Genomic DNA, 20,146 nt, shown 5'->3' with positions numbered 1-20,146 from the left:
CCGCTGGTGAAGAGTATGCCTTACACTCATTACTGAATACCACCACACACCCACACAAAGAATGATCCACACTTATAAGTAAGGATGTCAGAAGAGCTTGTCAGATGGACTTCCTTCTGCCCCCCCCTTAACCCCTCATCAGAGCACAGACTCTTCCTAGGAATGCTTTTTGCTTTAGTTCTCTACAACAAAAGTTTTGTCTGTTGTTTTCCTAACATGCAGCATTATACATAAATCACTCTGTAATGCACATTATTTACATTTTCATTGATTTATAATTGCAGCTGTCCCATCAGGTCATTCACTGCTTTTATTTTTTCCCTCAACTCTTTTTTACTTTGTGTAAGTGGTTTTGCTGATAGAAGCAGACTCTATGCAATACTAACCTTGTCTACTCGGAAGTAAACTCCACTGAATTCAATGGGGCTTATTTCCAAGTAAGGAGAGTAGAATTCCAGTCTTATTCTGCTGCTTCTTGTCAATTTTAAAAATCAATGGAAAACATCATGGGGACTCTTTGCAGCAAGACTCTTTGATGTGCTGCAAAAGGCTAGCAGGGTCATTCCTCTGGAAATTCTTTAACTTTGAAAGGGAACACATAAAAAGTAACTGGTTCATAAATATTGGTTGGCTGAGATATGCATGCCTATTATGAGGAATAAGATATGTAAAAATACATGTATTTCTACATCAGTGAAATAATCTGTTTTTAATACCAGGACTGAACTAAAATCCCCTAATTTTTCTCTATAAAAAATATAAATAAATAAAATCCACAGCAGATTTTCCCCACCACCTCTCATCTTTGAGACCATCTCTCTTTTTTTCTCCCCTGAAAAGTGTTCTGTCCCTGGGAATTTTCACTGCCATAAACACATTCCAATGTAAGTTTACTATTGCTGCTGTTGATAGAGTGCCTAAATTTATAGGTGTTAAACACTCACTGTAAATAAAGTCACCAGGAATTGGGATACACAGATGCCAAACCAGGACATAACCAGGTGGAAATCAGTACAAATGTCTGGGAAAGTCCAGACGTATGGCAGAGCCCATGTCGGCTGAAAAACAGCAATTTCTTCCGTGCTTTTGCCAAAAAAGCTCAACAACTTTGGTTTCCCCAAAAAAGTTCAACAACCTTTCTGTCTGGATTTGCACTCTTTGAAATATGGCAACCCTACTCCAGCAGCAAAAATAGTGTAATAGTCCTGCAGCAGCAAAATATTATAGCCTTCGCAACAAAGCAACCTTTGCAATAGAGAAGTAAGCACCGAATGTAGCTGCTTGGTCACAGTAGATAAAACATGCAACATTAATAGAGATAATCCTGGAGGGGAAAACAAATGAGAAGTCCAGGCCACAGCCTGCAACTTAGTTTTTACATTCTCAGTAGGCTACTACATCAACAAATCTTCATGTACCACTGCTCAAGTTTATCAAGCTCTTGTTTAAAAACTAATAAGATTTTTGGGGGGTTTATTTTGTCACTACCATCCTGGCAAGACTATTTAAAAACTGCGCTCCTAATATTTATGCACTGCCATGATCTCCAGTGCAGCTTTATTAATGGGCAGCTTAAACCTATTTGTTCTTTAAGACTTACTCTAATCAAAACTGTGCTCTTCATTTCTAAGCAGATTTGTTGTTGCTTCCTGTTCTCCTTTTTTCCAAGACTCTGGCTGTATTTCTCAAAAACTGGGCTCCCTTTTCATATCACTTATTTCCTTTGCCCAAGAAATTCAATAAAGATCATGTCAGGTAGAGTCTTCCACCTATTATATTTATTTTTACGAGTGTGAAAAAGTCTATAACTCATAGACAGCAATGGAAGGGAAGTGCCAGTGAGTCAAGCTTTTCTTTGCTCTAAAGACACATAATCAAACAGGCAATAAAGATCATCAGCACCTGGTATTTCATCATTACAACAGTTTTTTCAGCAAGGTAATTATTCACTGAAAGTTTGGATCAATAAGAGTCACATTTCATTCCTAAGCAGTTGTAGGAACTAAACTTTATCATTTACATATAGCTGACAGCTGCAATTTATTTATATTTTGGGTTGTCAAATGTTTGGGAGCTGAAAGGTGAAAGGCTGACATCCTGCAAATGCACTATGAAGACATCTTGTGCTTTGGGTTTTTTGGAAATTCGAGTCCCTATGTAGAATTTCAGGATACAGGAAAAGAAACTGAGGTAGGCAAAGGCAATTTTGGAAACGTTCTTAACATTTTAACGTTGAACATTTTGGTTTAGAACTACTGTTTTTCTTTTGCAATGAGCATGTAATGCTTCACTTGTTTCCATGCATTCAGCAGTCCTAGAGGTCAGTGTTTAAACGGGACTTGAAATTATTCCCCACGTTTGCTGAGCTAGTTATAGCTTCATCAATTCTTGGCATTTGTGCTATATTTTGCTATGGGCTCCTATTTGTAGTCAAAATAGTAACAGCACCAGTAATACCTACCCGTAGTTCTACCTATTTAGCACTTTTACAAAAGTCCCCAACCCATTTTATATACATTGCATTATTATTATTTTCATAATTCGTACAGCAACCTTGTAAAGTAGGCTAGAGTTATTATCCCAATATTACAGATGGGATTGTATCTACTTCCGGCTTCCCATGGACTAAACCACAGCCTATTCTGCTTCCAGGCACATTTGTGACATTAACACAGGTACCCTTATACCCTCAGCTGGCTGTCTATGGATACTACAACCACATGGGCAGGATCTTTCCCACAGTGTCATTTGCATGGGAAAGATCTAAGTTGTGGGGCAGGGCAATATTTATTTTGTTAAAAACAACAACAACATATGGCTGTAGGGTGGGGGAGAGAAGTTACATCTCCCCCCCCCCCCATATTCTCTACGAAGACCAGGGAGCGGGAAAATTCTGTAGGGTGCTCATTTCCAGGGTGTGATGCCCACTTGCAAAGGAGCACTCTGCACCATGCAGGATCAGTGCCTCCACTGATAAGAGCCATTGATCCTGCATGGTGCTGCTTCAGGGACAGACCTGAGTCAGGAAAAAGAGCCAGGTGGTGAATATCTTGGATAATAAGCAAAGGAAGGTGGAAGAACCACTCCACTTCTGAAATCCACGGAGGGTCATTTTTCCATTCACTTCCTCTCAACCATTTACTTATCCTCATTATACATCTTCATCTTAGCTAGTGGGTGAGTTTTACCATTTTTTTTGTCTCCACATGGAAGAGGAATGCAATAACTTCAGGCTCGGGTGGGCAAAACTCTCTGTAGAGATTCACAGGTGCTCAATATGTGCATGTTTATGACTAATGATGCTTATGGGCGGGGTGATGATGTTCTTTCTCCTTTCTATGAACCTAATCACAAACAACAGCTAGGAATATACGATGCAGTCATTCTCTTTGTGATTTTATCTGCAAATTTCACCATCTATGGAAATTGGGATAGGCCAGCTATTTGCGTGTTAAGGTTCCCAAACCACCCTTGAAATAATTCACAACACAGTCATACCTCAGGTTACAGCCGCTTCACGTTGTGCGTTTTTGGGTTGCGCACTGCGCCGAACCTGGAAATACCAGAATGGTTAATTCCAGGTTCGGCACTTCGCACATGTGCAGAAGCGCCGAATCGCAACCTGTGTGCATGCAGATGCAGCGCTGCGGGTTGTGAATGTGCCTCTCGCACGGATCGCGTTCGCAGCCCGAGCATCCACTGTGTAGACACAGAATTATGGTTTAAGGTTTTTGGCATAATTTTGGCCACAACTTTATTGATTACAACATATGAGTGATTGCTTAGGCATTGGTTCCCAACTAGCTGCACCTGACCTTGGCAGGGCAGCACTGACGCCTGGACTCCGGCAGATGTCAATAAGGGAAAACAGTCTGGGGGAAGTCTGAGCTGAACACCGGACTCTAACCTCACCCCCAAATGCTCCTAAGGGCTCTGGCATGGCCCTAGCACCTTGACAGGGGTTCGGACAAGAGCAAAGCGAGCCCCTGGATTCCTTTAATGCAGCAACTTGGAGGGGCAGGCACAGCTAACCACACCCCCTCCACCAACCATTTGAACCAATGCCTAACCGCCAACCTTACAAAGTTGTGATGATTTGCTACGCAGTAGGCAAAAACCAAAAAGCACCAGCCAATCAGCCTATGGCAAAATTCCTACCAGGCCCCTGCTCCAAAGCAGATGACTCCATGACAGGCATAGCAAGGTCAATTAGCCCCTAGATATAGGGAGGGGGGCAGGTGATCCTGTGCATGAAGCGAAAAGAGGAAGCTCAACGACACGTGCAGGGATATAAATAGCCCCTCAGTTTCCAATCACTAGCTCCCTAAGCCAAATTTCTTCCCCAGCAACCGAGGGGCGACCAATCAGGCATTGAGGCCATCTAATCATACCCACCCCAGCAACAGCAGGGCAGTTTGGGTGACCTCACCGCAACACATGCTCTCCGTGATGGAGGACACGATTTCCATGAAGGTAAAATCAGAATTCAGTAAGAGTTTCAAAATGGCACCCTGCAGTAGGATGAATATCCCAGTAGCAAAAGAAGTGGAGGAGTTTTTAACAAGAACTTTTTGCTAAATACAATGCAATAACTTTGGGATCCCAATGGAGAACAACATGCCAAATGGAGCATATGCTTCTCTGGTCACATCAGGAGGCAGAGATGTTACACAAACAGCTATGGCTTGCTCACACAAGATGCCGGAGGCCTGGACCACTGCCTTGGTTCATTTAGATATAAAGTCCCCTTCGGTTGTGCTGGCAGCGTCATCTTTTAATTACAGAAAATTCAAACATTTTGTTGTGCAGGCACTCTGGCACCTAAAAGCGCCGTTCACCCGCCTCTGTATGGCAGTAGGCCATCTATCCCCAACTCCTCAGAGACCAGCCTCTTCAAAGCTATCAGCAGTAGAACATCAGCCCTTACCCTTGAGGCGCTAACCTTGACCCAGACTTCCTTCCAACTCCAAAATCCATTTGAAAATAAAAATGCTTCATTAACTTCCAGTTGCACAGAGCTCCAGAGAAGCTGCCAGCCAGCGCATCCTTGCTCTATGGATAAGCTATGAGATGTATCCATTTTTAATCATTATTTTTCCTGAGCTGTTCCACTCCTCTGCCGTGTGTGTGTGTGTGTGTGTGTGTGTGTGTGTTCTCTCAACCAGATGATTTTCCCAGATGGGCTGTTGTAGTGTCACTTTGATTGGCAAGTTCTACATCAGCCTCCAGCAGATGCCCATAGGGATGAAAAGGTCTGAATTGCTGATAAATACTATGCTGGACTCCACACTATCTTGCTTGGCTTCTTCTACCTGAATACACACATCAAAGCCCAGTCCATCAAAATGGATCAATGTTTTAAAAGGTACTCAGTCATAGATTTACTCATGTAGCCAGCACCTACAAATAAGACTGTGTTTTTTATAATGAGCCTGCCTGTCCATATTAGCCTAAATTAGTCATTTGTAGCATACAGATGGTCTAAAGGGCAGGGGTGGGGAGGTCAATTTCTTTCTTTTTTCCTTTTTTTAAAAAAAGAAATCTTACAGTTTTCAAAAGCTTGCTTGATGGTTGCTTAGAGGCTATTTTTTAATAACTGAGAATGATAGACAAATGAGTATTTGCACGTCTCTTTATCGTGCTTCTGTGGGATGCTTCTCACATAACAGCAGCATCCATGCAATCACATGGGGAGCATTCATTGTGTGAACCAGGGAAGCTTGTTTGCATCATGCCAACTGTTTCCTCAACCGCATCAGTGGCAGCCAATAAGATGAACTAGGGGCAGGGAAACACATGTGTTGGAGAGCTAGCGATAAGTAACCTTCCACAATGCAGGAGTGAAAAAGAACAGGGTTTCCATTTGCACCTGCAGTTTGTTCTTGGGTGTAATGTGTAGCTCTACCCCTGAGATAAATATAAATCAAAATAGTTTTGTTCAATATAGTCATTTCTAATACATTGCAAGTAGTTAGCATCAATAAGTATCATGGATTCCGTAAGTATTCTGTATCCCAATGTCACAATTTCTAGCCTTGCGAAGCAGGGCCATACGAAGCCGACCTCCACCCCCAACACAGTCATTCTATTGGCCTCACATTCACTTCTACATGTCATCCTCCACGTCTCAATGGATTCACGACTTCCTTGCACTGACCTCATGTCCATTTGCTTTCCCATCCATCTCTCTGTCTCTTCCCATTTACAGAATGCTCCTCCACTCACCGCATGAAATATGACATTCAAGGTTTGTCATTTTTATAGCACTGAACCATCTGGACCACAAACTGTCTCCCCTCCCTGAATCCCTAAGCAAATGACTTCTTTTCTTGCTTACACAATCTGGCCTTATGGTTACTTTATCTTTTTCCCATGAAAATTTCTGGAATAATCTGTTAACCACATATTGTCTGAAAGTTCACATATAAAGAAAAATTGTGTTTCAAATGGGACATTTCAGTGAAGAAGAGAGCTCTAGCCAATTCTTAATAATAACTATAGGTGAAATTCATATAATAGGTTGAAGTCGAAATTTCAGGGCACTATATGGAATGGACTGTTACTTTTCTTTGTTTTTTTATGAAGATATTGATTTCTACTGGAACTTGAAAACAAATTTTCAGTGAATATTTCACACATCCACACCATTTAAATAAGTATTTTCAGGAGGGGGGAGGAATCCAGCAATAATATGACAATAGCTTCCATAACAGTAATATTTTTTCCGATTTCTCTACAGAAGCTTTGAGATGGACATGTATTCATAAGCCAAAGTGCTAAAGGGATAATTAAATGAGGGCAATGGCTGGGTCAAAAGGCAGTTAAACTATATGGCTTGATAGTCAAAAAATATAGTTTTGATCTTGCCAACTATCTAGAGTATTACTAAGAAGTACCAAATGCTCTGAAGATACCTCTTATTCACTCTAAGAGTGCGGGGAATCTGATTTTAACAACTTGGAAGTAAGTTTATCCATATAAAGTTCTGCCCTTCTGGCCTGGCAAAGGGACTTTCCAAGCTAGCTATATTCATCGTAAGAGCTTCTGAAAGACCCAATACAATTTATAGCAGGAATATAAGCAACTTAAAGAAATCTCAGCTAGAATAATGGTATGGATTTTAATTGCTTAATTTATAGGTTAGAATTATCAATAAAGTCAGAGGGGGGAAGTACATATGAATAAACCATAATTTTAAAGGGACAGATGTTGTGTAGAGGATGCCAACATGTCAGGTTCAATCATAGAAGAGATATACCTTCCTGTGTGGGAGAAAAAGAGGGTGTCTTTCCTAAGGTTTCATCACCCAGCCTTGTTTCTCTCCCATCTTAGTACTTGTGTTACAGTAGCTACAAGCTAGCATGGAACGGTTTTGTGATCATGACAATGAATTATTCAAAAGCTCTGCATATATTGTCAGTTCAGTTCTAGCCATGTTTACCAACCAGCAAGATTCAGTCTAGTGTAGTGAAAATGTGTCAAACTAGGGTTGGGGAGGGCTCAAATTCCCACTTAGCTACATAGTTCACTGCCTGCATTGGGCTATCACAATCTCTCAGCCTAACCTATTTACAGAGAGCTTGTGAAAACCAAATGGATGGACTCCACCCTGAATTCCTTGGAGGAAGAGCAAGATTAAATACAATAATAATGAATAATAATTCGCCCAGATGTGAAGTGTTTTTGAATTCAATGAGAATGGCCTACAAGCGTGCATGTGATCATCAGAGGGCATGTAGGAAAATGGCTGTGGGACTTCAAAAATGAATATTGGTGTAAAGAGAACTACACTAATGTACAATACAATACAATACTGGAGACTAAATGTTATATTCATTTTTAAGAATATTTCAAGACCTTACCACAAAACCTCAAAACCCACAAATTAAACTGATCAAATTACCCTGCCAATCCTCAAAAGGATCACCCAACACTGAAGAGGTGGCTTTCTGGGAGCTGTGTGATATCAAATAGCTTGCCTCTTACCAGTAGAATCTGTTTGGTGTTACGTTTTCCTGGAGTAGTAGCCATCTTCTTCCAAATTCCACTGAACTGTATAACTAAAAAATAAAATAAAATAAAATCAATTATTCTTCTGCCAGTGACTTCGTTTAATTGGACATTGACAGTATGACAATAAATGTTGAATAGAGAGAAAATTACACCTCATCAGGTTAGTTTTGTGAGCCGTCTTCTTTTATCAAGTTTCCTCTCTTCTTCATCAAGAGATCATACCACAGCTGAGGTTACTGTCACTCCTCAGTGGTTTCTCAGTTGTGACAGCTGATAATGACAGTACTGAATACTTTGCTGTCATAGCTGAGAAAACACAGGCAGTGAGGGCAAGGCAAACAAAGGTGGAGATTAATCTCACTGAAGTGAATCCCAAACCTGTGAACTATATTAGACACTATTTATCCAGGGAATACCCTTGCTATATTTGCTTCTGTTTTTGAGAATGGATTCTAGGCTATAGCAGAGAGTGAGCTCATTTGACATGTTCTCTCTTGTCACATCTGCTAAGTATGTAACCAAAAGAAAAGAAATCTCAACATACCCTTCACCTGAAACACAGGATGCAGAAGAGGTGGTAGGCAATGGTAACGAATGTATAATTACTGCACTCTAATTCATAATGTTGTCACAATGGCAAATCTACAACTTCGTCACATGTGTAAAGTCTGGAGATCCTGATCTTAGTTTGTATCTGGTAAAAGTAGCAGAAAATACAGGCTGGGAAGAAATACTCAAAACTTCTCATCATATTCATGAGAGTGCCTGGGAGAAACTAAGATGTTGCAAAAACATTTCCCTGAATATTGACCCATAAATAATAGAGGGTATTTCATTTTTCTAGTTGGATCAGGTTGACTGTGAACTACTATAGGATTTCAGGGGGGTTTTTTTGCTTCTCATTTGCTGGTTAGGAGATGAAAGTCTGCTGCAATTAGGCAGGAAGGAGAAGAGACTTATTTATTTCTACACATTACCCTGTAAAAACACACAATGAAAATAAGCTTGGCAGAGTGAAAGTGAAGTCTGGCTAACCAGCAGTGTTGGGGCACAGTCATGCCAACATCTAAAGTCCCTTTGACTTCAGTTTATTTAGTCAACTTATTTTATTTAACTTTTAAATCAGATATCAAATACAAAACAAAAAGACAAGACAAAACAATATGCTGGAAATAAAACATGCAAAAATATAGCAATGTTAAAACAAGCAGAATGTAGCTCTGGTTGTCTACCACAATTACCACCAAAAATAAAGTCACAAGATAGTGACAGGGGTGTGGAGATAATAGACTGAGATCTTCTGATTCGATTTGTAGATAATTTGCAATCATTTCTGACTGCCGATTGTTTAACAGTGCTTGTCTTTTGCACCTAGACCTAGTGGTGGCGTAGGAGAGCTGAAAATAATGTCAATATATTCCACATCTGGCAATCTATGTGCCCCTATGAATTCAGATAGTACATGGGTTGGCAAGTCTAAAAAACTGGGACAAAAGCAATGTATTTAGCATTAACTCTGAAAGTGTATACTTGATTCTGGCCAAACTAAGCCTTCTAGAGCAAAATATACATCAGGAGGCTCTCTCTCTCTCTCATATACCCTCCAATATACAGATAGCACATACAGTAGCAACAGATTCCTTCCCCTTCTTTGGAGTACTTGCTGTGGGATGGATCTGATCATCTGATCTCATTCACACACACACAGTGTAAGAGACCTTTTGGAGGGGAAGTGTAAGTAACATTGAGAAAGCAAAGGTTAGCAATGGACATGTTTCTAGACCTCATCTTGGCCGTAGGACTTGTCTGCTATTTTTCCTTGTGAGATTTTGGTAGGAGAGTTACCAACAAACATGCCATTCATCACAAAATATAAATGTCACTCAAGCTAGGCGTTTTTAAGCCTATAACTCACATAAATGGATTGGCCATGAAACAAAATGCGGCATGTCAAGCTATATCTAGTAAGTACTGAAGCATCACAAATATGGCTTGAACTAACAACCCAGGTAAATTAAATATAGTGTTCTCAATTGGGGGGCTTTGTCAGATGTTTGCTATGTGGGAAGTGCCATTATGGATTGGGAGAGAACAGGTGGACTGGAAGCAAGAAACAGTGATGTCAATTAGACTTTTGTTCCACCAAAATGGACACTGACATCTTTTTTGCTTTCCCGTTCCATTCTATTGCTGCTTGATAGGCAGAAGTGCTGCTTTTGTAGTTGTTGTTAGAAGCTTTTACTTAATACAACATATTTGCTCATGTAAATCCTTCCTCCTCACACAATCTTTTCCCCCACCCGGAGCCTAAATATTGATAAATCCCCATTGTTGCATCAAACTGTATAATGTGCTTACCAGATGCTAAAAACACTTACAATTTGGTGGAAAATGTTTCTTTTTTCTTTTTGGCAGACAGCAACATTTTGATATCATCATCAGTTTCTTTTCATTCTTGTCCAAGGACAGAAAATGAATTTCTGACCAAGCAGAAACTGAATAAAAAGTCAGGGTCATATCTCCCTGTTCCTTGGGGAATAGTCTTATTTCTTTCTTTTCTACTCTCTTTCCTATATTATGGAGAAACTTGTATTTCAGATAGACATATGGCCTGGATTCTCAGTGACTGTAAATTGTGTCCCCACTTGGCATGCGGCACACTCTGCTCTCCATGAGCACTATAGACGACTATTATTTAACATTTACTATTCATGAGCTGTACAGAATGAAGACATGATGTGTTGTCTGCTGGGAAAGTTATCGATCAAAGGACACAATCCTCCAGCACATTTTATATATAATGAATTGGGTGTGTGTGTGTGAATGCGATCTGTATAAGATCTTGCACAAGCCCCATTTATTTCCATGGGATTTATGCATGATTTATTGGCACACTGTACTCAAAATAAGGTAGGGAAGGTGAGGTCTGAAAAAGATGTACATTTTCTGTGCTGTGGATGTGTACAGAAGAAAAAAGTACCAGTATAATGCATGGTACAGTCAAGTATAAGTCTGGTCTATATGCCTATCTGTGTATATGCAACAGGTTACATAGGTCAAGAAGCAAGTATGGGTACGGAATTCCTAAAATAGGAAGGCGTAGGATGTGCTTTTTGGTTTTAGTAAACCTATAGCATCCTGGGTTGCCCTAAGTCCTATTTACATGTTACTCTCAAATAGGGCATATCCATGTTGACTCTGGGAAGTTGTTGTGCTTTTATCCCTTATCCACAGCATTGAGTCTTCTTCCTGCAACAAGAATGTGTGCACACAGTTGTTTGCAGAGAAATTCACATGCAGAACCACTTACTTGCATGCTGAGGTTGCACAAGTTTTCATGGAGCCCTCACATTCAAACAAGTGTTCATGCATCAAAATTTATCTACAGACAACCACACACAACATGCAGTTGTTGCAGCGAGAAAACCTGATAGTGGAGTTAAAGGCTACAGATTATTTGCCACCTGTCTGGAATATTTCAGTTAAGTCAGTACTTAGGGCAGGAGTGGGGAACCTATGACCACCCCAATGTTATTGGATTCCAAACCCCATCGGTCCTAGCCAGCATGACCAATGCACAAAAATAATGGGAGTTGTAGTCCAGGAACCTCTGGAGATTTGCATGTTCCCCACTCCTGATTCAGTGCAACTATCTAGAAGGAAGTTCATAGAAGTCAAGTTCCCCATTTCTTACTCCCCATACAGCCCCCTGTGCCCCTGCAAAGCTTATCCAGAGGGTATTGGAGAGGGTGTGTCTGTTTCTGGGTGGTTCTGTCCACCCACAGCAGTATCCCTAAGTCCCATCCCACATTTTTTAGGAGGGACTCCTGGTTATCTGTAGAGGTTTTCTGGGGCAACCAGGTGGCTAATAGTGGGGGGAGTGAAGAGAAATATCTGTCCATGAAATTCCTTCTGTACACATATCTAAGGATCCAAGAAATACACTGTTATTACTTCCTCTTTCCTGACCTAATTGGCAATTCTGCCAAACCAAACTTTGATACCTCCGCAGTTTAAAGATTCATTAATGTATAAAATAAAATGAATGTAGGGGGAAATCCAAACACTTAAAATAGTGCCAAGAAATTTGTCACACAGCACAGAAGCTATCAATATCTTTCACTAGCTACCTAGGAACTTATTTATTTATTTCTCATGGAAACCACTGATAGCGATAAAACCTTCAGATATCCATCTAGAGGAGAAACAGTCATTTAAAATGTTCTAAGATTAACATCCCGGCAATTAGTTTTCCTGTGGTGTCCCTTTACAATCATCATTAAACATGTTCAGGGAAAAGTATCTTCAATCAATGCTCTTTTCTCAAAGGCTTCTCTTTTCTTAAATATAGTGGCAGTTTGATTCTTCTTTCTCAATGCATCCTCATCCTAAATGCTATGTATACAAGTACAAATTAAAAAGAACTTCATCTAGCACTACTTTTGCACCCAAATGTATATGAATCTCTGACTCTGGTATCAGCCCTACCATAAGCAGCAACAGCCCCAAACACTCAAACTGCTGGGCTCGATCAGGCTATCTAATTTAACAGTGGTCAGTGAGAGAACCCTAGCAAATTGACAAGCATGATATACTGGAGATAACATCCCTTGTTGTTTATCCCCATTATTCAATACTAAAAACTAAACAAGATGACTGCATTGTAAGCTGTCATGGTTTTTCTACATTGATAGATCTGTCCACTGATAGATCTTTCCCCAAAGATAAGAACCAGTGTACATACTACACCTGCTGCCACATGGAAAATGCATAAAATAGTAGACTCACAAGCATATTTAACCGGAAGTAAGTCCTACAAGGTTCAATGGATCCTACTCTCTAAGTAGGTGTAGGATTTCAGCCTTAATCACTTAGCCACAGAAGGATTGTCATAAAAACAAAACAAAACATGGTGAGCCATGTAATGGCTAGACAAGTGGTGGGACCAATTTTATCCAGATCAGCACAAATGATTTGTAGTGGCATAGAGGCAATTTTGTGGTAGTGGTGAGCCATTGAATATGACAGACATCTTGCCACATGGTGCAGTTTTTCTACAGAGAAGTCATTTCCAGCTTAGCGTCCTCTAGATGTTATGGACCACAATTTTTGATGGATGATTGGACCATCATACTTCCATTTACAATATAGCGGCCCTTCCCAACCCAGTCCCTTCCAGATTTGGGGGCCACAATTCTTGTCAGCCCTATCCAGCATGGAACATCTGGAAGGCACAGGGTTGTGGAAGGCTACTGTAGAGTAAATGGGGAAAGCCTCCAAGGGGCTATTACCAGGTCGGGCAGAAAGCTTTAAAAAAGTTACTGGTAGCTCTATCATGAGGCCAAATGAGGCATTTGCCTCAGGCAGCATGTGAAGAGGGTGGCAAATTTGTTGCTACATGCTCTTTGCTTGTTTGCCTTGCTGTCCCCTTCAGCCACCCAGCTATTGCTGCCCACCAAGGGGCTTTTTTGGGGGGGGGGGTATTTTAAATATTTTGTTGGGAGCTGCCCAGATGGGCGGGGAATAAATAATAAATTATTTTTTTTAAAAAAAGGTAGATGTACATGGCTCTCTGGAATCATTTCCTGCTCTCCAGTGTGAGCCTCACTTGCTCATCCCTTCTTGTTAAATGCTTTGCTACTGCTAACATGGCAACAATGCTGGCCATGTCTCAGTCTCTGGCTCTCCTACCCCACTGCCTCACTCAGGGCTGGGGGATCCTTCAGAGCAAAGCATTATGGGTAAAGTCACCCAGAAAATTGCCTGCACTGTCAGTTTTCTCACAATGGTTAGAAATCCTTTTTAAAAAAATTAGTTAAAAAATTTAAAGTTACTAAAGTAACTTTTGACAAGTTTTTGTAATAATGAAAAAAGAATAGCTAGTCACATTCTTGTCCAGAATGCCTGCCATTCTTCATAGTGTAAAGGGGTGTGTGTGTGCTGAGGTATGGCCAGCACTGCCTCTGTGTCAGCAACAGCAACACAGTTAAGTGGTAAGCCAATGAGAGAGGACAAAGAAGGGGCAGAGATGCCCACCTCAGGTAGCACAATGTCTCATGTGACCACTCTTCTTCTTCTTTGGTGATCACTAGTAGCCAAGTAAGATAAACACGGTTCTAACAATGAGTCCATAAGTGACTGTGGAAGCCAATTCTGGATCTGCACGTCCTTCCACAGTGGGGACATTGGTTTCTGGGCGGGAGTTGATCACGGTGTGGATTTGCCGAGCGTTGATGAAAGATAAAGTTCTGGGCCAGCTAGAATCAAGCTTTGCAGCTACTCCATTAAAATATATATGTTTCCCTTGTCCTTTACGTAAATGTCCTCCAGAATTAAACGACTATATTTCTGACTTTTTTATTTCAGTTTTTCCTTTGGAATCTTGATAGACTGTTTTAGACTGTTAGAGCCATCAGGTTGTCTGCCACGGTATCATCTGTTTGTTTTTTCCTCTCTGTTTATTAGGAGTTGTTCTTCTATTCCCTACTGCTATCTAGTTTATTTTTTTCATTTATTTTAATATGTGTCCCAAAACATAATGTTTAGTGAGGTGTGTTAAGAAAATGACTGATGGATTCACTCTGAGGGCACACTTTATGACCTAGTTTGTACACTATAGTTTATGGGCAAATTAAAAGAAAAATGCATTCTATCAGTTGTACCTATTGCAGAGACTCATAAATGAAGGGCAAGGCAGCAAAATACAAGGTATACATATATTTCTCACGGTTCAGTCTCAAGAAAAACAACAACACTTCACCAAGCTCTAAGACTATGTTTGCCGACTGTAAACTTAGTGACATAGAGGCAATTTCTCAGATGGAATCATTTCCCCATCAAAGACTAGCAATGGGCAGACCATCTGGATCCAGTACCAAATTAATAATAAAAAGTGATTAATTTTGCAACAACAACAGCCAGATGGTTAGAACTAGTTGCAATTTCCAGGCTGGGTGGGATGGGGTGGGGACCTTCTTCAGACATTTCTCCCTCATGGGCAAGCTCCCAGAGGGAACTAGCCAGTTGGGATGGGAAAAAAATTCTATTCAGTTCACATTTAAAGCCAAATTTATCAAATTTGCACTTTCCATAACAATATGAGAACTGAAGAATAGCCATCCATCAAAATCTGCACTTGCCTGTGATGCATATCAGGGGGAGATGCACATGGAAATGAATCAATTAGTGAAAAGGAAAAAATGTATTACCAGTATATTAAGGGAAATTAGAATCATAGAGTTTGAAGGGGTTCTGGGGGACATTTAGTGCAACCCCCTGCAATGCAGGAATCTCAACTAGATCATACATGACTGATGGCCATACAGTCACTGCTTAAAAACCTCCAATGAAGGAGAGTCCACCGCCTCTAGTGGGAGTCAGTTCCACTGTCAAAAAACTCTTACTGTCAGGAAGTTCTTCCTGGTGTTTAATCAGAATCTCCTTTTGTGTAACTTGAACCCATTGGAGCAGGAGAAAACAAGCTTGCTCCATGTGACAGCCCTTTAGATATGTGAAGATGGCTATCATCTCCTCCCAGTCTCCTCTTTTCCAGGCTAAACATACTCAACTCCCTCAGTCTTTCCTCATAAGGCTTGGTTTCCAGACACTTTTAGGTTGCCCTCCTCTGCACATGTTGCAGCTTGTCAATATTCTTCTTAAACTGTGGTGCCCAGAACTGGACACAGTACTCTAGGTATAGTCTGGCAGATATTTCTGTGCATGTATATTAAATCCAGAGCAGCTGACATCCATGTGAGCCATTTCCCATAGTCCTCAATTTACTACATGCATGCATGGGAACTTTCAGGGCTTTACCTGAAAGCCAGTGTGATGACCCCATACTGCACATTTTGGGCATCTTCTTGCACATTAAAAATCCCAAGACAACATACATTCATTAGCCTCACTTAGAAGATTAATTACAATGACCTACTTCTGTTTAATCTTGCTAGATTTCATGCAGTCAATTGCACATTGAGATTAATGTTATCTCCTCAAAATGCCTAATGCTTTGTTTGGACTATTACATTTTAAGTTATTTATTTCTTGATGGTTTCAGCAGATTGTATATGGTTCAGTTTATGTTGCTCTCTACAGCTAAGAAGAATAGCAATGTAGCATACACACCTGTTAACAGAAACGTGGAAAACTGAGATTGAAACAGTACAATGAGGGGCAGTTCTAATGGGCAACATTTACCCATCACATTAGCCAGTCATTAAAAGGTTCTCACTATACTTGGAGAACTACCACTTGTTATTTTTATTTTTTCTTCTTCTTTTGCATACCTTTCTCTCTGACAAACACCAGTTTACATAGGTGAGCAATTCCTCTGCTAACCTCGATTTATAAATGCACTCTATTTTAAAGGTGGTTATTCCCACTCAGAAGCCTGATGGATTCACAATGCCAGCTTTGCCAATCACAGACAGCTATCCAAGTACACTCTGTTTGTTCTCTGTCGTAAGGGATGTTCACTGCTCAAGTTATAAAGCCTTGGACGGTGTCTATCATGGAAAACTACTTTACATTTTAAATAGCCACATAAATACAAGAGCTCAGGTGTTGAGGTAATGCATCTCTTAGAATGCAGTGAGTTCACCTGCTACACATAAGGAAAGCGGAGAGATAACAAAATGAAGGTTTATCCTTTCTTGTGGAAGAACCCAGCTTGTCCAATGTATATCTGAACCAGACCATAAACCAGATCTAGATGTAGAGATTGTGTTCTTAGCTCAGGATGCCTGAGTTCAGTCCCTTGAGCTGGATAACAAACCACTATTATTTCCCTTGAACAGGCACATCTGTCAATCATAGTGAGAGGAGCCAATGTTGCATAAGATTGTGCAAAAAAAACAAAAAAACAAATACAAAACACCATTAATTTCTCTGTTTACTTGGCTTTTTAAAATTACCCTATTCTTCTTGTTGAGAAATGATTTCCTAGGTTTGGTTTCTTAGAAACATAATTACATTTCTTTGCCATTTTGTCAGATATCATGTTTATTTTGTGCTTTTAAATGACAACTTGGAAGGGAGTTAGACAAAAAGTATAATCAGTTGCCTCTTCTGAGGGAATGAAGTCCATCAACTTTCAAAACAATATGTGCAATGTGGTTCTCCGGCAAGGGCAAACTTCATCATTTTGGGGTGGTGAAAATAGAAATCACTTAACCTTAAACACACACCCCCTTGTGTTTTGTGTGCAGTGAGTCTGAAAACAGGTGAAATGACAAACATTCCCATTGGTAAATGGGCAATAATAGATTAGCAATGAGCAACGCAACTGGGAGCTTATTTGAGCTACAATAAAGCTTAGTTGACTGGAGAAAAAAAGTACTAGGCCTCAAGAGGGTAGGGGGGAGAAAACCTTAATTAAAAATTCATTTAATAATACAGGACAGCAAGAATTTGAAATAATGAAATCACAGGTACCCCAAAACTGAAGAATGGACCTTGGAGCAAGAAAACTACAACAAAGAGAAGGAGAAAAACAACTGGAACGAGATACAAAGCAACAGACAGGCACACGTGCAGCCGGAAGGGGTGGGTGGGGACTCCGAGAAGCGTTTGTGCAAACTTGAAAGGAAAAGAGAGAGAGAGAGAGAGAGAGAGAGTGAGGAACCAAAAAAATAAATAATCAAAGTGGATGTTGCTTGTTGGAAAGAAGAAAGGAAATAGAATGAAAGGGAACAAGTAAATCACATGGAAAGCCCTAGAACTGAACAGAGGGAATGTGAAATGCCCCAGTACTAAATAGCAACCAAATTAACACAAACCATGAAGAAAAGAAAAGAAAAAGAGTGGAATGAAAACACATTGATTGAAGTATTGATTTTAAATGGCTTGTTTGGAAACAGAAAGGGATTGGGGAGGATGCCAATAGTGCATTGGTCTTCTGAACATCCTTGTCTCCCTGGCAGATCTCACATGGCCATGTGATAACCAAATGTTTTATGCTTTTTTAAACATCCCTCCCCCATTCACGGTGTTTGAACTTCCCTGGTGGAAAAATTCACAGTGATTAAAATCTTGACCTGTCTGTCAAAATGAAAGATCTCTGCTATCTCTCCACCCACTCCCCACTGGAGCTCGGGGCACTGCCCTAGTCAGCTGGCAAAGTTCTCGGTTGCAAAGAGCAGCAAAGCATTAGCCTTGGTATGAAGTAGAAACTAAGTAGGACCAGGTTAGCTGAAAAACTAAGTATGAGCCGCCGCAGGTTTAAATATCTTCAGGTAAAACTACTTTGTCTGTCCCATCAATATGTGAGGCACATCTGGCAGAAGCTCAAAAGAGAGCTTTCTTGGTGGCTGTTCCCAGGCTCTGGGACATCTTATCAAGGGAGGCCCAGCAAGCTTCACCTATGGTGACCTCCTGCCAACAGGCAACAACATTTTTATTTAGGGAAGCCTTTGGCTCATAAACTGATTTGGAAGTGTGCTGAAATTGGTTTATAAAAACAAAATTACTCTTGTGATACTTTACTTAACCCAACAACTTATTTTTATTAGTTTTTCTATGTGTTTTATTATATTATTGCTAGCTGCATTGAGCACAATTTCAAAGAAAGACGGAATAACCAACCATGGGGGCAGCTTCTCTATGAGTGGTTCCATGTATAAATACCAAGGATGAGCACAGAAGTTACAATAAAAATTCAATGCTGAACTATAATGCACTACCATTGAATTCAGGCTACTGTCAATATCTTGGATTACTGCTGCCACTGTCAATCTTTGGAGTAAATCTTTGGAAGCCCTGGCTTCCAAATTGGTTGTGATGCCTTTCCAATCCCTTGAACAACATGCACAGAGGGGATCAGGCCCTACCTTTCCACTTCTGCCTCCTCCTATGTCTTCTCTAGGGAATGCTTGAGGAATTCAGTCTTTGTAAATTGCAATACAAACTAACTTAATCTTGCCCCTCCTGGTCTAAACCAGCGCCTCCTGGGTGTTCTGAAACCTTGGGTTGCACCAATGGTGACAGTGACCATCTGCTAACAGAGATTTCAGTCCGTTTCCAGTTTGTGTCCATTTTGCATATGTTCAGTCATAATTCCACCATGTTTCTTCATTAACTTGTGATTATTATTTAAAAAAAGAATAATATATATATTGAATACAAATTTTAATATTTATTTTGTCACAAAACGCACATGTAAATAATATTTTATCTACATGTAGCTTCTCCTAAAATATGCATTTTTGCTGCATTGAGTTATATTTCTAATGTATTGTATCTGATCTGTGCATTAGTCTAGGACGTGTAAATTAGGCCAGTACATTTGTGAACCAAACTAAATTCTCCTTTGTTCTTATGTACCATTAAAATGATCGGTTACTTTATAATTGGAGATTAAATACCACAATTTCACATATTTAGTACCTATAATGTTAACCCCATTTGCCATAAATATCTGCAAGACTATGCACAATGCTTCAGAATTCAACCTGTGAAAATGGGCAAGAGGCTTGTGGCAAGAAACATTTCCTTAAATGACTTTAAACCCACGCCTGCGGGAAGTACTATGTCACTGACAAAAAACCACACCCCTTGCAGATACTAACCTTCTGATCCTGACTATAGGCCAGAATCCAATCCTCCTGCTTGGGATGGAAGAGCATGCTGTGGATGTAGAAGTTCAGACGGTATTTTTGATAGGTGGCGCCTTCATCAGAACTGATCAACAGGCTGCTCTCAATCTCAGGGTCAGTAAGCAACATAATCTGTAAGGATCAAGCAGAGGAATACTGGAGTTTAGGATGAGGATAGGCGAAAAAATAGCTAAAACCTCTAAAGCTCTAGGAATTTTTTTCCCCATGAAAGGGTATTCGTTTTAGTGAGCTCCATGGCTGTGCAAAGCAACACAAGCAAAGCAAGCAATTTGATACAAAACAGGTGACCTTCTCAAAGGCAAAGGGATTTTATAACTAAACATCCTACTTATCAGAACTTCTCCAAATACGTTTGTAATCCGGTCTACTTTAAGTTCTTCACTGTGTTTGGCATTGCTACAGTTCATTGTAACTTTGGTAGTGAATGGGATAGGACAGATAACTGCATTTTGAACAGGAGCAGGAGCTCAACGGTTTTGCATTACAGAAAACGCTGCTCAGTTTTTGTTTGGTTTCTA

General features: G+C 40.2%; 1 protein-coding gene across 1 annotated transcript in view; it reads right to left on the bottom strand.

The window, feature by feature from the left end:
- Positions 1-20,146, bottom strand: part of SORCS1 (sortilin related VPS10 domain containing receptor 1) — a 340,603-nt gene that overhangs the window by 92,519 nt on the left and 227,938 nt on the right. The window contains 2 exon segments of the mRNA XM_033149720.1: positions 7,987-8,060; positions 19,581-19,739. Of these exon segments, the coding sequence (XP_033005611.1) occupies positions 7,987-8,060; positions 19,581-19,739 (233 nt within the window).

This window comes from Lacerta agilis, chromosome 5 (genome assembly GCF_009819535.1).
Source record: "Lacerta agilis isolate rLacAgi1 chromosome 5, rLacAgi1.pri, whole genome shotgun sequence".
Lineage (NCBI taxonomy): Eukaryota > Metazoa > Chordata > Lepidosauria > Squamata > Lacertidae > Lacerta > Lacerta agilis.
This window is presented reverse-complemented; position numbering and strand designations above follow the sequence as displayed.